The 23,601-nt window shown below is 42.3% G+C and overlaps 1 protein-coding gene and 1 non-coding gene across 5 annotated transcripts in view; one reads left to right on the top strand and one right to left on the bottom strand.

Annotated features, from left to right (window-relative positions):
- The window catches only part of CLIP1 (CAP-Gly domain containing linker protein 1), a 114,687-nt gene that overhangs the window by 38,443 nt on the left and 52,643 nt on the right, over nt 1–23,601 (top strand). For 2 of the 4 annotated variants that reach the window (XM_043441651.1, XM_043441661.1), the window contains exons 4-8: nt 6,430–6,554; nt 7,770–7,992; nt 11,682–11,879; nt 12,711–12,814; nt 14,787–14,847. In XM_043441651.1, the coding sequence (XP_043297586.1) occupies nt 6,430–6,554; nt 7,770–7,992; nt 11,682–11,879; nt 12,711–12,814; nt 14,787–14,847 (711 nt within the window). Of the gene's footprint in view, nt 1–6,429; nt 6,555–7,769; nt 7,993–11,681; nt 11,880–12,710; nt 12,815–14,786; nt 14,848–16,282; nt 16,316–20,417; nt 20,523–23,601 lie in introns of all 4 variants that reach the window. The other 2 variants (XM_043441638.1, XM_043441643.1) reach the window with 2 other exon arrangements.
- LOC122425513 lies at nt 18,888–19,024 on the bottom strand. Its single transcript, XR_006264888.1, has one exon. It is a non-coding gene; the product is annotated as a small nucleolar RNA SNORA8 (small nucleolar RNA).

The raw sequence follows: 23,601 nt of genomic DNA, 5'->3' as shown, positions 1-23,601 counted from the left end.
TCACCATCTCCCAGAGCTTGCTCAGACTCAATGTCCATTGAGTTGGTGATGCCATCCGACCATCTCATCCCATGCCTTCTATCTTTCCCAGCATCATGGTCTTTTCTAATGAGTCGGCTCTTGGCTTCAGGTGACCAAAGTATTGGAGCTTCAGCATCAGTCCTTCTAATGAATATTCAGGATCGATTTCTTTTAGGATCGACTGGTTTGATCTCCTTGCAGTCCAAGGGACTCTCAAGTGTCTTCTCCCAGTTCAGAAGCATCAATTCTTTGGTGCTATACAGTCCATGGAATTCTCCAGGCCAAAAGTCCTGAAGTGGGTAGCTGTTCTCTTCTCCATGGGCTCTTCCCAACCCAGGGATTGAACCCAGGCCTCCCACATTGCAGACGGATTCTTTACCAGCTAAGCCACGAGGGAAGCCCAAGAATATTGGAGGGGGTAACCTATCCCTTCTCCAGTGGATCTTCCCGTCCCCGGAGTCGAACCAGGGTCTCTTGGATTGTAGGTGGATTCTTTACCAGCTGAGCTACCAGAGAATCCTATATTTCCTATAAATGCCCCCAAATCTTATGTAGTTTTGTAATGTCTGGTTTCTTTCACTCAGCAGAGTGTTTGAGGTTCATCATGTAGTTCATTGCTTTTTATGACTGATGATACTCCATTTTAGGGTTATACCACATCTTATTTATCTGCTCACCTGTTTAGTTTTAATTAATTAAAAATTTTATTGGGGTATAATTGCTTTCCAGTGTAGTGTTAGTTCCTGCTGCACAACAGCATGACTCAGCCGTGTGTATACATACATCCGCTCCCTCGTGAGCCTCCATCCCGTCCCCGTCCCCGTGTTCCCTAATGGATGTCCCACTGCATTAAAATAAACATCTCAGTTCCTTCCAGGGACCTGCAGAGTCTGATGCTGTGGCCCCTGCCCACGCATCCAAGCTCAGCTCTCTCTGCTCGTCTCCTTTTTTACTCCACTCCAGCTACGCTGGCCTCCTTGCTGTCACCTCAGCACCCAGATTCATTCTCACTTTAGGGTTTGCTCTTTCTTCTGCTTGGAATGTTCTGCCCCCAGGTCTTTGCATGACCGATGTCTCAAAGTCCTTGAGCCTTGACTCAGATGTTACCTCGTTAAGGATCCTTTCCCCGTCACCCCAACTAAAGACCCTTCAAAAAAGGATCTTAGACCCTTTGCTAAACCTCACCCTGCTGTGTGTTTTTCATAGCCCTCTATGTATTGAAAATGATCTCATTTATTTATTTGTTCATTGTCCAGTTCCCCAGACCAGAATTTAGGCTTTGTGAAAGTCTGGAAACTCTCTGTCTCATTCACTGCTTTATGCTCAGCACTTAGAACAATGCCTGGCACGCAGTAGGTACTCATAAAACTTTGTTAAAAGAATCAGAGGGTTGGGACTTCCCTGGAAGTCCAGTGGTTCGGACTCCATAGTTCCACTGCAAGGGGCATGGGTTTGATCCCTGGTTGGAGAACTAAGATCCCACATGTGGCCAAAAATTAGAAAAGAAAAAAAGAGTGTTTTAAATACTGTTGTCACATGACACCCTTAGAGGGCAGCAGTAACACTGTAAGGTATGACGGGAGATGCGGTTAGGACCCAAGGATAAAAACTGGGCCAGGCGGACCTTACCTGTCTTGTAGGAATTTGTCGCCATAGAGCTGCCCAAAGCTGGATTGTTCTCTAGTTGAGGTGACGTAAAATACTGACCGGTCATCTCACAGGTGATTAAGTGTTAAGTCAGGGCTAAATCTGTATTGGTAAATACCAATTAGCCATGTTTACCTTTTAAAATTAAGCTGCTTAAATTAACGACATGGCAGCTAAGCAGCCACCTCACAGAATTCTGTTGCTCAGAGAGCCCTGTGGAACAGTCCTGCATTGCCACTCATTGGACATTTTATAGCTTTATAAACTGAGGCACAGTGAGGTTAAATGGCTTGTTTGGGACTTGATGACTACATGGGAGGGTTGAGAGAGGATTCAAGGTTTTCCATTTCCATTCATTAGCCCTGCAGAATTTATTGGAGTTCTTATTTTTCCTAAGAGTTTTCAAGGAGGGTATTTGTCTCTGGTCTCACAGCATTTTGTAGAAACTTCAAGTGCTTATCACTTTTTGCTGGAATTGTTTGTTTGGATTTCTCTCTGTCAGGGTCAACACTTCTTTTGGTTTATATTTGTATCCAAGGGCCCAGGCATGCAAGAAATATATGTTGAATGACTGAATGAGAATTTAAAAATCTGACATTTGCTAAAGCATGAGCACAGGTAGGTTTTCCTTTAGCCAAGTTTCTAGTTTGAGTTAAGAGGTATAGTTTGAATTAATTAGAGGTCCCCAGTAGTGACCTCTAATTTAGACTTAGGTTGACCAGTGTTAGGAGTCATATATGTGTGTACATGCAATATATATGACTCCTAACATGTGTCTGTGTGTATATATATGTGTATATATATATGACTCCTGACACACACACATATATATATTCCAAAAGTAAAGAGAATGAATGGTAGTTATTTGTGTTTGCCTATTTTTTCGTTTCAATGTTCTAAAATTTTTTTTTAAAATAATCTTGTTATCTACCCCTGAGACATAGATTTGAAAATTGTGGCTTATACTTAATGTAAATGCACATACTGTAATACTTTTGAGTTCTCTTCAACACATGAGAAATAAAACTTAGCTTTAGAAAATCATGTTTAGATGCTTAGAAAAGAAATTGTAAAATGATTAAGTGGAAGAGACAGTGATTTAGGACTTCATGTGACTTTCTGTCTCTGTTGAGGATATTTTGAATAATCACTGAGGATCTTTTATAGGGGAAAAGATAGCATTTCATCTGTCATATGAGTCAAGAATTCCAGGTTAGGGGAGAGGGAAAAGGATACGAAAACTGTCCATTCTAGGAACCGGTAATCATCCATTTGAAACAAACTTTGTGACATTCAGGGTAGACATATAGTCTGTTACCTGCATTTAGAGGAAACGTTGCTGATCTATTGTTTGTGGTAATTTGCTATAAAGCTTCTGCACTGAGTGAAGCGGTGGTTTGTCTGGAGAATTTGCTGGTTCGTTTAACAAGCCCACAGCCTGTCTGACGCCTCTTGGAAAAACAGTGGTCATGACAGTAACTTAGACTCACCCTCAAAGAATCCAGCACATTATCTGGAGAGATTGCCTCATCTTTAACTAATGTGCTGTGTTCTGCTCATGTGATGTTGGTTAGTCTGCTGCTTTGGAAGGTGTGGAATAAGAGGACCGATGAAACAGAGGCCAGTTCTATGCAGGTTGCTATTCATACATTCCATGGTTACCAAGAAGTGTGTTAAAAAGTCCGGTTTGCCAGATCTGGAACTAATACTCTCTTTAGCATGGACACACTGGCTGCTAATACATGTCAGACTCCTACCCTATCTGTCAGACACTGCACAAGGCAGTTTTATGTGGGTTATTTTATTTAATCCTCACAACAGTCCTATAATTATCTCCATGTTACCTATGAGGAAACTTAAGATTTAGAAGTTAAACGACTTGCCTCATCCGTAGACAGAGCCGGCATGTGAATCTATCCAGCTCGGAGCCCGTGCTCACCTAGCCTGTGTTAGCATAGCTCTTTCTCTGCTCACTTCTGAGCCATCAAATTCAACCTCAAGCCGCGGCATACCTTTTTCCTTTCATTGGTTTACGTGGGGAAGTGGCCTTCGCTGAGTAGTTCCCTACGGAGAAGTCTCCTTTCATTTCTTCAGCAAGCGTTTGCCGAGTGCTCCTCCGCTCTGCCGTGCGCTGTGGGTGGCAGCGCTGGACACAGCGGCCCCTGCGGGGAGTCTTCTCCAGCCTCCAGCTTCATCTTTCCTCAGGGACGCCTGTCGTGACACCAGACCCGCCCTCTGTCACCCTTCACGTTCCCTTCCTGCCTGCAGTACCTTCAACCATAACTGCTTTGGGTCCTCAAATCAGACTCACCAAGAGTTTCTTTTTCAGAGAAAAAGTATACACAGTGGCTTTGAGGCTTTAATATTTTTCATCCTCAACAAAGGTTAAATATAGCTGGGAAAAAAACGCGTGTCATCCCAAACTCTTAGGAAGCTGTGTTTGGAGAAAAACTGGAAACAAATAGCTTTGGTGTTAAAAAGCAAATTAGGGAATTCTCTGGTGGTCCAGTGGTTAGGACACTGTGCTTTCACTGCCAAGGGTCTGGGTTTGATCCCGCTGGTCAGGGAACTGAGATCCCACAAGTCATGGAGTGCAGCCAAAGAAAACTAATTTTTTTTTAAAAAAAGCAAATTAGTATTGATCTTAAGACATTAGGAAGGGGAGAGTAATAAACCCCAAGGAAGTAAGAGAAAGGAAGTAGTGAGATAAAGAATGAATTAAATAAAATAGAGAACATTAAAAACAAAAAGGAAAAACTGAAAAGCCGGTTCTTTGTGAAGGTTGATTAAATAGGTTATCTTCCCAAGATAATCTACATTTAACACAGTCCCACTGGACTCTTTTTTAATTAACCAAAATGACTTTTAAATTTATTAAATAGATAAACCTACATAACCTAAATGTCTCCCAGTTAAGGGCTGATTTAATAAACTGGAGTGAATCCATGCAGTGGAACAACATGCGACTGTAAACACAAGCAGGACGTTCTCTGTGTCTTGATGTGGAATAAAGCAAGGTGCGGGACAGCGCGTATAGTACACTGGCCTTAGTGTAAAAATGCGAATCAACATTTGCTTTTAGATCATGAAGAAATGCTGGCATGAAGAAATACTGTACATCAATAGCAGAGGTTACCTGTGGTGGGGAGAGGAGGCAGATAGGGACAGAAGTCTAGGAAGAGAGGCTCTTCTCTAAATACATACCTTTTAAAATATTATTTTTGGCTGCACCCCGAACATGTGGGACCGTAGTTCCCTGACCAGGGATTGAACCTGCGCCCCCTGCATTGGAAGGCAGTCTTAACTACTGGAACTCCAGGGAAGTCCTGATGTATACTTAACATTTGAAAGCGTTTGAACCGTGAGAATGCATCATCTATTCAAGAATTAATTTATTATAAAGAGTTACTTTTTTAATCAATAAGAAAAAAGGGAACATCCCAAACAAAAACTGAGTGAAGTCCGTATTGTGATACATCTGTATTGTGAAATACTAAACAGCTACCATAATATAGAAGGGAAAGTGAAATGTCAAAATGTCAACAGCAACTGTCCCTGGGTGTTGAGAATACACAAATAACATGTATTTTTTGTTTGTGATGTTCTCAGTGGCCTGCAGTGACTCACCATTTTTATAATTGGGGAATTTTTTTTTTTTTAATTGAGAAAAAGGTGGCCAGGTTCCATCCCCAGTTGGGGAATTAAGATCCTGCAAGCCATGAGGCTCAGCCAAAATTAAAAAGAAAAAAAGAAGCTTAATTAAAAGTAAGAAAGATCAATATTCTGAAGAAGAGTAGTAAGGAAAACCATCATTAGCAAATATGATACTGGTTGTGAAGTAGCAGTAATTAAAATGCTATGGCAGTAAAAAAAACATACAAAACGTAAAATGCTATGGCAGTAGCACAGATACTGAATTTCTGAAACTGTAAAAAGACTCAGATCTATTCTCTCTCTTACATGAGAGAGAATGTGATAAAAATGAGTATCTGAAACAAAAATAGTGGCAAAGGAAGGATTAGTAAATGGTGATGGGATAATGTTTGCATGTTATATCACCAGCAGCTGGGACAAAGAGACATTTAAAAAAATTCAAAGCTTTGACCAGTTCATGTAAAATAAAATGTGAAGAACTGTTATTTTATTTTATTTTATTTTTAAGAACTGTCATTTTAATAGTTGTGAAGCAATGAAGAGCCTCACAGTAGAAAATATCAATATTTTAAGTATTTTGAAGAATTTATATTTCATGTGTGTGGATGTATGAATATTTGCCCTTAATATGTATATGTTATTGCTTTACATGGGTAATGATGTAAAGGAAGTTTGAGAAAATGAACACAGCCATTGTTACAGTGGATTATACACAAATTTTGTTTTTCTTTTAGTAATGTAAGGGTTTTATTTTTTTTTAGCAGATATTTATTTTGAAGCAGGAAACTCCCTCTGGAGTAACAATAATTATTACTATTGGCATGAAGTAATAGTAATAATAGTAATTATTCCCTTTTTCTAAAGAATTCATTATTGGACAATTTCATTATTGGACTATACCAGGTATCAGATCACTCTAGCAACCGAAGTCACCCAGGTCACCTTTGCTGACCTTTGAAGAGAACTCTTTAAACAGTTGGAGAGGAGGTGAAGAGAAGAGCTGCCTACAGCAATGATGGAACACAGTATTAACGACTGGCTCTAAGTGCAAAGGATTCAGCTGTGGGATTTTGTTCACCTCTTCCTTTTACTGTTCTCTGCTTCCAGGTTGGTGGCACGAAGGCTGGTGTAGTCCGGTTTTTTGGGGAGACAGACTTTGCCAAGGGGGAGTGGTGTGGCGTGGAGTTGGATGAGCCTCTCGGGAAGAACGATGGGGCTGTTGCTGGAACAAGGTGCGTTTGCTGTTGGAATTTCCTCTCCCTCCTGCACGTAAAGATGCTCAAGCCAGCCCCACCCAGTGTGTGCAATAAAATGGACATGAGCGTTTTGAAGAGCTGCACTTGTATTTCCTAAGACTCATCTACTGATTTTCCCCTCCGCTAGGATTAGTCGTTCTCTCTTAGATGGTCTCTCTGTCTTTTTTTTCCCCACCTTGTTCTGTTTTTAAAAATTTCGTGTGTGCTAGTGTGCTTTTAAAGAAAACAATTACTTACTTATTTTTTAAATTTTTGGCCGCACCCTGCAGCACATGGGATCTGTGGCATGTGGGATCTTAGTTCCTCGACCAGGGATCAAATTCACACTCCCTCTATTGGAAGAAGGAGTCTTAACCGTTGGACCACCGGAGAAGTCCCCTGACTCTGTTTAGTGATATGTGCAGTGCATCTGAGTAGATTCTGAACAAGCGTTGGGTTTATGTATCTGTTTGTTTTTGTTTTAGAGCAGTTTTCAGTTCACAGAAGAATTGAGAGGAAGATGCAGATAGCCCTTCTGACCTCCTGCCCCAACTTGTGCACAGGCCTCCCCTCATTGTCAATATCCAGAGGGATGCATTTATTACAGCTGATGATTTTAAGTATATAGGTGCTGTGCACCAAATACAGTAATAATGCCTTGAGATTTTAAAAAATCTCTTAGTGCTGCAATGATTATGAAGCCATCACGTTCATATTCTTGATGTTAAGATGTTAAAATTCGCTAGTCATAACGTCTCCAAGTGTCAGTCTGATAACTGACTAACCAGCTGATACTTCTCCACCTTTACTTGAGTGAATCCGCCAGCTAGGTGCTTGTTTGATTTCTTTTTCCCTTTGTTTAGCAAGGTTTTATTAAGTGGGATCACTGGGCTGCTGAACTCTTCTGCTGTGTGTTTATCAGATAGTAGAAATGACTTCCTCTTTACATAGAATCTTAGCAACAGACAAGTGAGTCCGTCTCTGCGTATCACACTGTTGTTTCCTCATGTGTCTTTGAAGACATTACTGAAGTTATTTATCAGCCTGCACATCCAGTGAACACTGCAGGCTGGGTGCAGCACCCCAGCCGGTTGGTAGAATTCACAGCAAGCCAGTCACAGGTTTGAGTCAGGAGAGCCTTTTGGTTACAAGTTTTTCTTTCTTGTCATTAAGCCGCTTTTTGTTCCTGTCCTTAATTGTTGTCCCCTCAAGGTATTTTCAGTGTCAACCCAAATACGGCCTGTTTGCTCCGGTCCACAAAGTCACCAAGATTGGCTTCCCCTCCACCACGCCAGCCAAAGCCAAGGCCGCGGCGGTGAGGCGAGCAATGGCGACCACGCCCGCCGGCGTGAAGCGCAGCCCGTCCGCCTCCTCTCTCAGCTCCATGAGCTCCGTGGCCTCTTCCGTGAGCAGCAAGCCCAGCCGGACAGGACTGGTGAGCCTCCCTTCCTGTCTTTCTCTGCATTCCAGGCATGTCAGGTGCCCCCCACCCACATCAGCACGCCTGCTTTGCTTTAGGAAAGGTTACACCTCCCCTCGCTGTAGCTTGTGAATGTCCTTACACATTTCGCAGCAAAAGAGAATCCAAACCTCTAGCACAAGTACAAGTTTGAAATAAAGAATTTTGAACAGCTCCTTTCAGACTCCTAAGACTGGGAGATACCACAGTGCCTGGTGAATCGATAGTAACGACTCCCTAGTCTAACGTATGAGATGATTGATTATTCTGATATTATTTTGGCATCCGGAAGACAGGAAAATTGGAGGGATCCCTTTCCCCAAGGACCTGGCTGTCTTTCTCTTTGTTGTCAGACTAGAACTAAAAGTATTTTGAGAAAAGGCATGTTCTTAGAATTTTCATGTTGTGTTCATGCAGTGTCACCCACTGAAAGCAGTTCAGTGGGTGTGGAGTGTTCCTGCCTCAGGCCCGAGGATGCAGAGAAGAACGTAGGCAACTGGAAAAGATGCCTGAAAGGCCCTGTTTTGTGTTGTCACCTCTCTCCATCTCCCCTTCCCACTCCCTCTCCCTTTCTCCCCCTTTCCTGCTTTGATCAGTAAGATAAAATCATCAGAATCAAAATAGGCAGCATCTTGTTCTGTTTGTTAACATCATGCTTTCTTAGGGCCAAAGCAGTGACTTTTTGGATTTGCTTCCCCACCCCCACCCCCTGCCCTTTAGTTTGTTTGCTTGAAGTGAGGCAGATACTGTTCAAATTTGACATGACTGTGTGAGATTACACTCCAGACTGGATTCTGGGTCTCTGGTTCATGACAATGAACTGCAGACAGGAATTAGAATGTGAAATGTTGCGATCGGGGAGTAAGGCTGCTGGCCCCTGATCTCGCTTGGCCTTCTTTCTGTTGACACTGGGCAGGGACGGGACCTTCGGGGGCATCTTTCTTTATGGCAGGGGCTACCCTCCTCTGCAGCCATTGGACTTCTTCCCCTTACGTTCAGGTGACACAGGTACCTGCTTGGACTCTGTCATTCTGCTCATATAAAAGCCTGCATCTTCAGCGTGTAAATTACAAGTGAACTTGATAAGAAAAGCTTGACAAGAACTCTTAGAATGTCTGAGTGAAATGGAGGTGAAGAAAACCCTCTATTTGGATGAAGTCTTGTTCAGAGTCAGTCAGCCAGCTCTAATGTGGACATCGAGTTTACGTTTCAGGACATGAGTTTACATTCTCAGGACTAATTCAGGAGCAATTCTGTGGACATGTCTACTCTGGATTCCAAATTCTTACTTTTTTTTTTTTGGAGAAATTTTTATTATGTTACAATTGTGTCCATTTCTTTGGAGATTCCCCAAGCCCTTCCTATCCTCCCAACCTCTCCTCTTATTTTTTAGACCAGTTCTGATTCCTCTTTGAAGAAAACTAGCAAAAGAGAAATGAGTCTCATTGCCTTTTAAAGCAGCTTATTTTTGTATCTCTTTATATTGAGTGGTTATAGTTTCTAAACCAGAAATCACCATAAATGAATATGTGAAAAACAGGATAATCAAATGCATGATTTCCTAAAAATACAGCTCGACAATATGATCCATTGTACATATATAAAAAAAGCTGAAAGATTGAATGCAAAATGATCTTCTGACAGTATTTAGCACAGTTCCACAGAACCTTTAGAGTCTCTGTTATTTTTTCACAGTGCCCATAGGCCAAAAAAAATAGCTAACAGTTCTGTTTATTAAGTATTTCAGTCCAAACAGCTTAATATTTATGTCCTCACGGTTTAGTAACTATTCAAAAAAAAAATGATACTCATTAGCTGAAAGCAAAAATAGTATTTGTAATTCATTCTTAAATAACCACAATGAGTTACTATTAGGTTGCTCCTTGTGGGCATTGCACATCCTTTGAAACCTTGGACTCGTAGTGAACATTGCTACCCTCATTTTCTGTGCTACATTGATTTGGGCTTTTTGTCCTGGCAGTGGCCAAAACCAAGCTTTGGAGAGATGTGCCTGAAAGGATTGTAATATCATTGTAAATACAATCCAAGGTTGAAGCTGAATTGCCTCCAGCTAGTAGTTTGCATAATGTCCAACAGGTGTCACTGTTCCCCTGCGAGTTAGCTGTAGCACCCTGGGGTGTGTCTCCCTGCAGGGTTTGGGAAGCTCAGATTTAGTGTATTCGGGAAGAAATGTTGGCTAAGACTCCATGCTCCCAATGCAAGGGGCCCAGGGTTCGATCCCTGGTTGGGGAACTAGATCCCATATGCCACAACTGAGGGTTGAAATGCCACGCTAAAGATTCCACGTGCTGAAACAAATGAAGATCCTGCATGCCGCAATGAAGGCCTGACACGCGCAAATAAATAATTCTTTTTTTTTTTTAAGGGAGGAAATATTAGTACGAGAAAGTATAACCACATAGTGAAACTGGAAAGTCAAGGTCAGGTGGTTAAAAGAGAGAACAGGAAATCCCCCTCCCCCTCATATGTTTAAGTAATTCAAGAAATTTCTCTCAGTAGAAACAGTGGCATTCTCCTCAAGCCAGAGATCGCTCGGTAAAGGGCCTCGGACAAACGCTGGCCAAGGGTTTGCAGCCTCTTCTGGAGCCCCTCCCAGCCCCCCAGAGCCCAGCCTGGAAGAGTGTTATTCAGCTTGTCCAAATGACCTCTGAACTCTTTAACAGAAGGTTTTGTTCTCTGTGTTTTCACATGACAATTAGGCACCTTGAGGAGGTGTCTGCTGTGTGAAACAGCAGAGATGAGAGCAGAAAGAGGTTTTCTCCACGCCTCCCCGCCCCCCACTGCTGTCTCTCATTCAACTCCTGCTCTCCTCCCCCTTCCCCCTCTCATGCACTCTTTTTCTCTCTCCTTCCTCCCCCTACTTCTCTTTCTCCGTGAACTTCTCCTATCCCCCTTTTCTACCCCCCGCCCCGCCCCGTGCCCTTTTTTCCTTTCTCTTGTGTGTGTACTTGCACACTCACTCACCCATTCACACATGCTTTGAAGGCACAACACAAGTTTCCTTTTCATCTCATCCTTGTAAATCTTTCTGGGGACTGGAAATCAGGTCCTCAGAGCTGGATCCCTGGGTGAAATCACCTCTGCCTTTTGTTCTAGAAGAAAAGTGAAGAAAATCTCACAAAGTCCCAAGTGTGTAAACTATGTAATCAGTTGAAGGAAGGTTTGTGATTCCATGGGTGACATCGTGGTCACTTAATGGTGTGTAGAAGCTCAAGAAGTTGAAAAAAGTCTCATCCTAAAGTCTAAGGAACAGAAGATTGGCCAAACTGTCTTAATGAGAAGATAACTATTCATGAAGTCCAGGCAGAAATGGAGTCTTGAGAAGCTTGTGACCTGGGTCCTGAGAGATTTTTTCCACCCAGCCCCCTCAGCCCAGCTCAGGGCACCTTTGATTTTGAGCCGCAAACATCTTTTTGGTTTTTCTGTGGCCTCTTTACATTGGTGGGCTCTTTGTGACACTGACAGGCCCGAGGCACGTGCCGTCTTGTTTCCACGATGGAAAACCTTTCCTAAGCCTGGGCAAGCCTGTGAGCCAGGGGCAGCGCTTTTACTTTGCCGAGGAGACGCCTGTGCTGCATGCACCGCCCCTTCCCTGCATCCCTCAAAGCATCGTCGCCCTTCACATCTTTAACTTTCCTTTGCAGTTGACTGAAACCTCCTCCCGTTATGCCAGGAAGATCTCCGGCACCACCGCCCTCCAGGAGGCCCTGAAGGAGAAGCAGCAGCATATTGAGCAGCTGCTGGCCGAACGGGATCTAGAGAGGGCGGAGGTGGCCAAGGCCACGAGCCACGTGGGGGAGATAGAGCAGGAGCTCGCCCTGGCCCGGGACGGACATGACCAGGTAAAGTCTGGCCCTGACCTTGTGGCGGAGATGGTGACGGGTTCTAGGCTGATCTTATCGTGGAGTCGGTGACGGTTTCTAAATTGAGGGAGGAGGCTGGGCAGCATACCTGGTGCTTGGAGCCAGGGAGCTGATCTCGAGCGTGCTGAAATGAGCATAGATGTCTTTCCTGGGCTTGTTTGAAAGCTGTGCCCTGGGTACCAGTTTGCATCATCATAAAGATGAAGTTCTGTTCTTCTTGAGTCTGCTGTGCTCTTTGGTCTTTACATCCAGGTCTCTTGGCCTGTCTGTTGTCAGATGAGCTTATACACTAGGACCTTAGTAGTGGTTACAACTCCTGTTTTGTAGGTTATGCTTTGTATGAGTTTCAGCTTCAAGAAAGATGAGAGTGGAGACTTCCCTGGTGGCCCAGTTGTTAAGACCTCGCCTTCCAATGCAGGGGGTACAGGTTCAATCCTTTGTTGGGGAGCTAAGATCCTACTTGTGACCGAAAAACAAAAACAAAAAAACACCAAAACATAAAACCAATAAAACCAGTATTTTAACAAATTCAGTAAAGACTTTAAAAATGGTCCACCTTAAAAAATCTTTTAAAAAGAGATGAGAGTTGTTTTAGCATTACCCCCATTTGCTTTAATGGTGTGGTTTTTCATCATCCGGCTCCCAGAAGTGCTGCCGAGAATAACCTGTTATAAGAGATCATAGAAAGCACTTTAACGTGACAAGGTTTTTGACTGATGCTGACCCACAGTTGTACCACTTAGCTGTAGCTCTTTGGAGGCATGTCTGGGTCAGGAGGAGGCCACTCACTAACACGCTTGCCTTTCCCAGCACGTCCTGGAATTGGAGGCCAAGATGGACCAGCTGCGAACGATGGTGGAAGCTGCTGACAGGGAGAAGATGGAACTTCTCAACCAACTTGAAGAGGAGAAAAGGTGATCCCAAAACCTGCTCTCCTTTTTAAACCATCTTAGGAAGAGCTTTCCCATCCACAGCCTTGTTGGTGTCAAACCCTGAGAACCAGAGGACTGACTGTGTATTCAGTGGAGATAGGATTCCCCATACTGTGTGAGGAAGGTTTGCTTTGACTTGGCTTTCTTGACAAGTTTGGAACCAGATAAATGTGCCCTGATTCATTGAACAGCTTTTTATTGAGCACCTACTGTGTGCCAGACATCCTCTAGAGGATGGCCTGAGTCAGTTAATTCAAACCCAGTTTCCACCTGAGGCATTCCTGGAGAGGGGATTTTTTTTTTCCTGGGCCCAGTTACCTGGTCTTTATGAAACATTGTCCAAGTATCTGATGAAATTATGTGTGTTGGGGAACGGGGTAGTAACAGAGGGGCCTTCACCTCGAGAAACTCACTGCCTTTATAGGAAATTAGAACTCTCAGCTAGAGAACTATCCAGGGCAGGATGAAATCCAGTGCTCAACTGTGTGAGACAAAGAAAGCAAGCTTGCTTCTCATAGAAGGTCTTTTGAGGCCATGAGCAAATGAGATCTCCGGGAAAGGTGTGTGCATGGAATCGGTTGACTGTCTCTGGGTTATGGGACGTTTGTCCTCAGTTGCACTTAATGCCATCTGCTGTCAGTTCGGATCACAGTGATGTAACTCAGGGGTCTCTAGGATGACCAAGTGCTCAGGAAGGTCACAAACACTGGCTGTGGTGGGAGGTACGGGGTGGCGGGGTGGGTCATACATTCAGTGCTTCACTGAGGAGATGACTGGCCACTGGGGAGAGGAGCACTACAACAGGAAGTTCTCCTTGAATCTCATTCATAAAAACGGCTACAAGTGAACAAGACACACTGACAGACCCTTCCAGGCCCTCCTGAAGGCCAAGGCCCCTGTACCACTTGCTTGGGTTTTTAAACCAGCTCTTGCTGAGCTGACTTCTGGACAGTAGAAATGTTCCCCCAGCTCTTCAGTAAGCTTGAGGGCATCAACCTATGATTATGTTTCTGATTCAACAGAGTAGAATTTTTTTATTCTAAACTTTGTTAGAAATGCTAGTGAATTTTTTTTTTTTTTTTTTTGCACGTAGTTTATGGACTTTGTCCTTCTTTTCACAATCCATAGGGTTGCAAAGAGTTAATCATGTCTGAAGCGACTTAGCATGATGATGGACTTTGTCCTCCTTTTCTTCCTTCTCCTATACCCAATTTTGTAAAGATTCAGTGTGGGTGTTACCCAGGTTTTGTAAATCTTCCTAATATCGTATTTCATTGACTTTGTGATGGCATTGATCAAAACCCACAGCCCTTATCAGAGATTTTTATGATGTGAGTTGGGGGGGGGAAGCTTGCATTTTTAGAAGCAAGAAATAGAATCCTTGATCGCCTCTCTCCCAAATTATTCCAAGCCTTTTTCTCCCAGCCTTGGAACAGGTACTCATGTTGTCCTGGGAATCTCTGCATGGGTAGCCTGCTGACCTCACCCTGGAATATCTGATGTGGGTGGTATAAAGACAGATTTGTTTTCTGTGCTAGTTTCCCCGCTATGTTCTATTACTGGGAAGTAGATATTATAGACTTCCCTTCTCATACCTGTCTGTATGGTGATCAGACCTTTTCCCTCCAGTTTGATCTTGTCTTGATTAGATCCATTTCTGGTGGTTGTGACCTGGCGAACCAGTTGATTTTCTCAACTCTTCACTTTCTGGGATCCATACCTGGTTAAAACTTTGGCGTTTCCTAAGTGGAGAAGAGCTCTTCACTTTGTGGATTTATAAACCAGAGGCTTTAAAATGCATTTCTTCATTTTCTACGTCGCTAAGGCATTTCTTTCCATCGTCATCTGCTAAATTCATGAGGACATTGATTTTATATATATATAATTTGGGGAATAAGGCAGAGGTGTTCCTTAGTTACTTCCTTAAGTATTTTGTTTTGATTTTATTCCACAGGAAGGTTGAGGACCTTCAGTTCCGGGTTGAAGAAGAATCGATTACTAAGGGCGATCTTGAGGTAAAACCCCACCAGCCATCTAAAGCTTCTGCGGGTGCGGTATTCAGAAATATGGATAACACCACTGTGGCCAGAACAGGCAGCAGAGGGGGTGGCAGGAATCCCCGCCTCTGGGCTGTGGGCTATGGCTGAGGGGCTGCCTGCCCTCCAGCCTGTCACTATGCATCTCAACTCTGGTAGCTGGGTAAAATTTTCCCTACCCTTTTCTCATGCTTCCAGATTCAAAACCTTGCATTGAAGTCAATCAAGTCATAAATCTGGCAGTGTGTCCTAAGTGAGACTCTACTTATTCCTCCCATGATCAGAATGGCATTTTAAAGAGCATTTTTTATTTCATCATGATAGTTCAGGACAGTCTCAGCTTTCCTTTTCAATTGAGCAGGATAAATCCTTTATAACCCTATAGAAAATAAATATATGTTATGGTAACTGATTTTTTAAAGTATTAGTAATTTCCAGAAAAAAAGACCAATTTTTATTTCATGGCATACTTTCAATTCAGAGATTTTCCTTTAGTATCAAGTTTTCTCATCTCTTAACAGCTATTCAGGACTTCCCAGGAGGCCCAGCAGTAAAGAATACACCTGCCAATGCAGGAGACATGGGTTCAATCCTGGGTTGGGAGGATCCCCTGGAGAAGGACATGGGAACCCACTCCAGTATCCTTGCCTGGGAAATCCCGTGGACAGAGGAGCCTGGTGGACTACAGTCCGTGGGGTCTCGAAGAGTCAGACATGACTTAGTGACTAAACAACAACAGTGATTCATATGAGTTTTTTAATAAGGCCCCAGAATTAAATGGCTTTGATGCTTTTCAAACCACTGCTAGATGTATGACAAATGCAAATTTTAAATTTTTAAAATTTAGCAGAATTTTGGTACTTTAATCTGTAATATTTTAGTAGAAGTTTCTTGTCTGTGCAGTTCTCAGAATACACATTTTTGCTACCATTGCGATTTTATTTAGAGTCTACTGAATGTCCACACCATGTAAATTTCAAAATCCTTCCAAATAAGAAGGCTGATTTCTTTTGAAATAAATGTATCTTTACAGTCAACAGAGAGTAAGGGAAACATTTTCTGTGGTCTGCTTTTATAAGGCCCAGAATGTAATGGATTATGAGTAATTTTGATAGCTGTCTTCGTCACTCATTTCATATAGAGTTACACTCCTTTAGTTGACTTCTGTGTTGTTCTCATCCATTTAAAAAACACCCCAAAATCTCATTAGAAGTTTCATATCATCATCTAATTCATGTCAAATACAGCCTACAATGTTTTGAGGAGCGAGTTAAAATATTGACACCAGCACTGGATAGGCTAGTGTGTCCAGTAAACTTGTAATTAATCAAAGTTATGCTGAAACCCTAACACATATTGAAACTCTAGTTGAATGTCTCTTTTGTTGTTAATTTTTTTATTTTTTTACTGATAGCAAAAGAGCCAGATTTCTGAAGATCCTGAGAATGTAAGAGGGCACTTAACTGTATGGATACTTCCCTTGTTAACACAGATTGATTACAGATTAAAATGCTTATTGATACACTCAAATACTAACTGCATAATCTGACCTTGAGACATTGTTCTTAATATTTCTGTGCATGTGGCTTTCAAAGCAGTTACATTTGAATCCTGAAGAAATTGTATGTAATGACTAAGTTCTGTAAATCCATTTGTCTAACACACAGGCACATATATGTTCTATAAAGAATTTTGGCAGAAAGACAAGAATTGTGTCTGGGGGCCCAACGTACTTCATTTAATTCATAAGGCCTTCTAGTTTTAATAGAATTCTTCCAAAATATATGATAGCTGACTGAAACATAAAAGATATTAGATGAAGTTGTTGCAGAAATTCTGGGGTAAAATTTCCCCAAATTTCATTTATTCCCATTAGAATAAAGGAACATGGAGTCCCGGACTGATTGCCTTTTGTGTGAGTGCCTGCTGCTGGCCAATGGCTGCCAGTGCGGCTGACAAGAAATTCAGACTTCAGTTTGTTGGGTCAGTGTTTCCCCTAGTTGGTGAAGCTGGAGGCAGGCATTCTTCAGTGAAGACATGGTGTATTTTAAATTTATTATTCTTAAATTAAGTGTTTAATTGGAGGATAATTGCTTTACAATGTTGTGCTGGTTTCTGCTGTACAAGGTGAATCAGCCATAAGTGTACATATATCCCCTCCCTCTAAGTTTATTATTCTTGAAGTGAGATTTTTTTCTAGTAGCACTGCCACAAGATATGGAGATTTTTTTTTTCTTCCTCCCTCTGTTTAGTATCAAACACCCAATTCAGATCTTACCAGAGTGGCTCAGAAGTGATCTTACCAGAGCACTTAAAAGCGTGGCTTCATGGCGCACCCTGCCGGCCAAGATGCCAATTGAAAAAAACCTGAAAGCTTCTTCCTCTTCTGATGTACCACCACAAGAGAATGCGATTAAAACAAAGGAGTTTTCTTCCCAGCAGCTGAAATAGACAACTCAAGACCGAATTTTTTTTTTTAAAGCCTCCGTTCTGAAGGGTTCCTTTTTGTGCAGCTACTTCAGTGATCTGGGTCTCTCCTCTGCTCCCAAAGTAGGCTCCTCCTGCTGCATCCAGAGTCAGTCTGCATGAGGCCTCCCTCCTGCCTCTCCTCGCGCTTCTCGCAGAGCCTTGGCTTTCCCTCTTAACTCCCCCACCCTCCATGGCCCCAGGACTCTCCTCTTGAGATACTCTATCCTAGTCAAAGAAAGTAATAGTCCTAAAAGCAGGGTGGTCCTATCCAGCTGAGCATTTCTGTGACATACAGGGAAGGACAGGGAAGCAGGTTGCTAGTTCCTTTTGCTGATGGCTGACCAAGTGCAGTGCAGAGCCCAGATCATCCGTGGGCACTCTCTCACCAGTCCGGAGATACCCAGAGGATCTTGGAACGGGGAGAAGATCACGTTCAGTGGGTGTTTACCTTTTATCTAGAAGTAGTAGCGACTTTTAGGGCTTTCCTGGTGGCTCAGACAGTAAAGGATCTGCCTGCAATGAGGGAGACCTGGGTTCAATCCCTGGGTCGGGACGATCCCCTGGAGAAGGGAACGTTTACCCACTCTGGTGTTCTTGGGCCTTCCCTGGTGGGAAGTGACCTTTTACCCAGAGGACACTGAACTCCATGTCAAGAGAAGAAAGGTACTGTTGTGTTTGCTTCTTCCTGTTAATTTTGCATTTCTGTTCTTGTGACTATGACCCCAATTATTAAAACGTAGATCTGGATGAGATTCTTTTTTTTGTGAAAGCAGGTAAATTGAACAACCTCTACCTAAGACACATACGGAGCTTCCCAGGTGGCACAGTGGTAAAGAATCTACCTGCCAATGCAGGAGATGTGGGTTTGATCCCTGGGTTGGGGAGATCCTCTGGAGGAGGCAATGGCAACCCATTCCAGTATTCTTGCCTGGGAAATCCCATGGACAGAGGAGCCTGGTGGGCTACACGTCCATAGGGTCACAAGCATTGGAACATGACTCAGCAACTGAGCATATACACGCAAGGCACATATAGATGAAGGGGACTCTCCAAACAATTAAGTTTCTGATTTTTATTTCATAATTTTTTTGAGTGTGAAGAGCTGAAGCAAGCGAAGAAGTTTTACAGACATTTTTTTTGTTTACTTTTAAAATATTCTATGATGGTTTTTTTTTTTTTTTTTACATGCTGACTTTCTGCACAAAGGTTTCTTTTTATTCATAACATTATTATTTAAGTCAATAAATTTTTAAGGATTTTCACACGTCCTGATTCTTTCCACTGCCAGTCACCATAGTTCCTCCAAAGTTGTCACCTTCAAGGCAGCCCACAGCTGTTTTAGTTGGGCCTCTCTGATCTTCAGTGGAGTGCACTTCAAAGTTTGCCACCTGTAATCTTTAAGATCCAATTTCCTCAAGCAGTTCACTATAGGTTCCTGTTTAGGGTCAGGAGATGGGATGTCTAGTTCTTCATGACAACCACAGAAAAAAAAAGTTATTAGTTACTATTGAAGATTATGTCAAACTGAACAGTATAAGAAACAAAAAGGATACTGTATCAGTAGAAATACCAGGTCTGACATGCACAAAGCAAAAAAACCAACGATGCCAGATACTGAATTTATATCGCACTGTCTTTTGAACAGCCAGCAGGAACAAACTGCTGAATGCAGATACCATGCAGTGCTATGATGGTTTTTTATACCTGGTTCATAAGCAAACTGACCCCTTGAATATATTGAAATCCCCAGAGTACTGCTGGAATGACTAAAGATATTTATAACATAAAAGATTCTAGTTTCTGCTTAAGCTTTGCACTGCTTTCTGTCACTTTAGGGTTTGTTGTCTTTTCCCTTAAATTGTCCAGATGGAGAGATCCAACTAGTTAAAACCACAGAATAACCAGAAACTGCTGGGGGCAGCTCTATCGACAGGTTTTGTCAGTTGATTACGTTGCTAACCTCTTTGGTTGGAGAGGTGAGTGGGGATAGAGGTCCATTCAGACTGATCTAGATGATTTCAAATTGGTTAAGATTCTTCCACACTTAAGACTGTTAGAAAGAGATGGCCCTCTGGGTTTTCCATCAGGTTCCATCAAAATCTGAGGTTTTAAAACATGTGAGGATCTTACTGGCTCTTTTTGCATGGAGTCGAAACTCTTGCCTTTCTATTGAGTCACCGTGTTTCTTACCTCTGAGCTGAGGCGAAATGATTGTTTTAGGATTAAGAGTATGAGCCCCTTCCCAGTTCCAGTTAAACTTTTCTCCTGCGTTGAGCTCCAGGGATGGAGGCTTTCAAGCATAACTGTCACTGAATTTTCTCTTTTAAATCTAATTCCCTTCCTCCTGTTTTCCTGGTGCCACTCTTTGGAAAGTCCACTTTAATGGCTCCTCATCTGTCATGTATGGGAATGTTGCTAAGAATCCCAGATTCTTCTCATTCATCTCAGCCAGCACCACTGGTGTGGTTTCCTTAGCTTCAGTTCGTAGACTTCCTTTGTTAGGTTTAATACTTGACCCTTGCTCACATCAAATTGTATGCAGAAGTACAGAGATCTGCGCTAGGAACTTACCAACCAAATGTAGACTTATGACATTAATCTTGTCCATATTTGGGTGATGGATGTTCAGTTTGAGGGCCAATCTACTTTTTTAAGTCACTGAGTCAGTTACATACACATTAATGTCAAGTAGCTATTGCGGGGAGGAGCGAAAATGATAGATTAGAGGAATATTAACTATTCTAATTTGTGCTGATAAACTTCACTTATCAATATAACTTGTATTTGGCTGCATGCATCTGACACTTTTCATCTTGCCTCACGTGTTTTCCATTTTTTCTTTCTCAGTAGACTAGCTCATGTCCCCTGCCCACCTCATCCTCTTGTCCATAGTGTTCATCATCGCCCCCACCCCCAACCTCTCCATCTCAGTCCACGCCCATCCCTTCTCCATCACCCTTTCTGTTCGCCCTTCGGCGGAAGGTACTGGTGGCTCAGTCTGCATGCCGCGCCCTTCTCCTCCTCTGCTGGCATGTCACGGTGGCACTGTTGTGTTTCTTCCTCTTCCTTTTTACTAACAGACGCAGACCAAACTGGAGCATGCCCGCATTAAGGAGCTTGAACAGAGCCTGCTCTTTGAAAAGACCAAAGCTGACAAACTCCAGAGGGAGTTAGAAGACACTAGGGTAATGGTTTTCACTATTTAACGAAGCTGATCCATGTTTGTGAATGATGGACACGGCGGGTGACGGGCCCTGCAGTTGGCCTACAGCCCTGACCCAGTGGTTCGACTTGAGTCTGCTGGTCCTGGTATCGCCCAGGTCCTCATGGGTGTAGGCTGATGGGAGGGCCCAGGTGCTTTACATTGAAACTTTTGTCCAAGGTGAAGATTCATTCCTTTGGTTAACTTGGCCAAAATCATCATCTAAACTCTGCAACTATACAGACTGCATGGACATCCACAGCTGCATTTGAGGGTCTTTGTATGAATACCAGGAAATAACCTTTCTGCTGTTTGCCACCAGCAGTCAATTGTCCTCTTGTCCTCATATTCCTAGTGGGTATTCTAAGTAATTTTTTGTTATTGTTTTACTTTAGCTCTCTTTTTCTGCCTTCTTCCCTGACCTCTTGGGTGAAGAGACTGGAAAACATTGGCTCTTTTTAATGAGAGTTAAGGATTTTCACCCCAGTTTTTTTTTTTATTTTTTCCCTTGGCAGCTGGTCTCTTTGTATTTCTGTTACCCAGTAGGTTAAATTCTCGGTGGTTAGGAGGGAAAAGTGTGTTGGGAACAGAATGACTTCTGCCAACCCCCAGCTCACAGTGTTTGGCCCTAGGAGGCAGTGCATTAGTCATGTGTTCACTTGAAAGATGAAAAAAGTGAAATTTATTTATATGTTTAAGCACCCATAAGGGCTTTCTTTACACCAGACACTATTCCCAGCACTGTACAAATGTTAACTTAGTCTCACCACAGTCCCATGAGGGAGGTAGTAGCGTTGTCTCCATTTTACAGATGAGTGACGCTGAGGCACTGGCACTAATATGTTCCAGCTCACACAGCTAATAGAGATAGTGGGGCCAGGATTTGCATTTGGGCCATTTGACCCCAAAGTCTGTGCTCTTAACCACTACAGGATGGAGTCTCTCTATTACAGAAGTCATTTTGTGCTAAAAGATTTAAGAACTAATCTGAGTCACATATAAGAAAACACGTATGTATGTATACCTTTTAAATCCTGAATTTGACTGTCAGTAGCTAAATCACCCAGATCCTTAATTTTAAAATTTCAAAAATTATTCTATCTCTAATCAAATTTGGTATCCTGATTTTTTTATTTTGAATTACTAGTGTTTGTAAAAAATTCTCGAGAAATCATTAATCTAAAAAAATCTAGAAAATCAAGTCATTTTTCTTTTCTAAGTCATGAGTTTTTTTATTGTTTAAGAAGAAAGAAAATGTTCTCAGTCGGCCTCAAAACTAAAGATGTCTTCTGTGTATTTGGTAAGGAAAAAAATCCTGGTAATTTGGTGCCATGTACTTGTTACCTGAGAGTCAGACTTGATCTGGGAAATACAAGGAACTGATAGGAAGCCTGAGCTCCTGTGGTGTGGCTGGCTATTGAAGTAAGGATATATATATATTTTTTTAACTTCCGAAGTGTTCTCCTATACAGCTTTGTCAGCAAACAATTTTTTTTAAATTTTCTGTGGATAAGAAAGCATCCATTCACAGCACAGTTTATTCAAGTGTTTCAGATTCAAACTGTTACCTTCCTGTAACAGTCCTGTTGATCCTCACTCTAGGTCTGCCAAGTATGGAACTAACTCCTGACCCATATAAATTTCCCATCACCCACATTCCTTTTTGGGAAGTGCTGTAAAATTCCTCTAAGCCAGTAAGCTCAGCTTATAAACAGCGTGCTTGGTGCTGTAGAGACATCAGCAAGAATTAGAAACAGTAACCTGACTTTCATGGTGGGAAAGGCAGACACATAGATAGTTTCACCTGAGGGCAGATTTGGGGAAGTTAAAAATAGAAGTGCTATGAAAATGCTCCATAATCAAACTATTATTTTCCCTCATTTTTTACTTGGCATTTCCTCAGTTTGACAGTTTTGTTGTGACTGATTAAGAATTAGTGCCTTGTTGGGTTCAATTTATTTGTATTATAGACCTCGTAGCAATGGAGTTTAATAATGTACCTTATTTTGTGGTAACAAGCTCTCCGATTCCTCACCTCCCCACCTCCACCCCAGAAAAAGCTAAGTCAATGAATTACCATCTTTCAAATACCTACATACAATCCTGAAACACAACAATTAGAGCCAGCTCTGAAATGTTCAGTGACTTGATCATGCCATCTTGGGAGTCCCAAGTGCTTTATTTTCTTGTTTATGATCGACCCTTTAGTCTTTATCCACCTCACAGCCTGTTGTTGGGCCAAGGGGCTGAAGGAAACATACATCCATTGTCTCCTGTCCTGTTAAAGGCAGCGAGGGAACGAACCTTCACCCTGCAGGACATTTGATCTGTGAAATTTGGGACTCACTGATATCTTGAAATCATTCAAGTTCCCCTTCTATTTCCCTGGTTAGCCCAGTAATTAATTTTTGTGCCCGAAGCTATCATTTCCCACATTTTTGTGCACCGAACTGACTACCTGTCAGATAACAGAGGGAAATAGCTTCCAAGAATAAAAGGATGAAGGTTAGGAAAATGGTTTTCCTCATCCTGGGGTATAAGTTTAAATAACAGTAGATTCCCAGGTTCTGTCCCCAAGCTCAGGTAGAATCAGTGTGTGTGGGCTGCTGGTGACTCACACACACACTAAGGTCAGAGAACCACTGGGTTAGGGCAGCGACACATGTATGCCAAGACGGTGAACGAATTACAAACCCTAAAAGGGGGGGGGAATTCTGTATAAGATTCTTACTTATCATTGCAGGTAAGTAACAATTTTTCCCTTGTCCTCTCTTAAAAAAAAGTCTCGTCAATTTGTTCTTCTTTATCCACTTGAGGCTTTCATTCCCCAGTCGTGGTATTCACTGAAACGTTTCCTAGGTATTTTTATGCCGGTGCTACCCAACAGGATTATGACATGAGCCACAGATGTTTTATAATTTAAAATTTCCGGGTACCCACATTAATGTGCGTAGGTTAAAAGGAATAGGTGAAATTAATTTAATAACATTTTATTTAAACGAATATATCCAATCTATTATCGTTTCATCATATAATCAACATAAGAAATTATTAACAAGATA

The sequence above is a fragment of the Cervus canadensis genome, chromosome 1 (genome assembly GCF_019320065.1).
Source record: "Cervus canadensis isolate Bull #8, Minnesota chromosome 1, ASM1932006v1, whole genome shotgun sequence".
Classification (NCBI taxonomy): Eukaryota; Metazoa; Chordata; class Mammalia; order Artiodactyla; family Cervidae; genus Cervus; species Cervus canadensis.
Note: the sequence above shows the minus strand (reverse complement) of the source record. Positions and strands in the feature narration are given on the sequence as shown.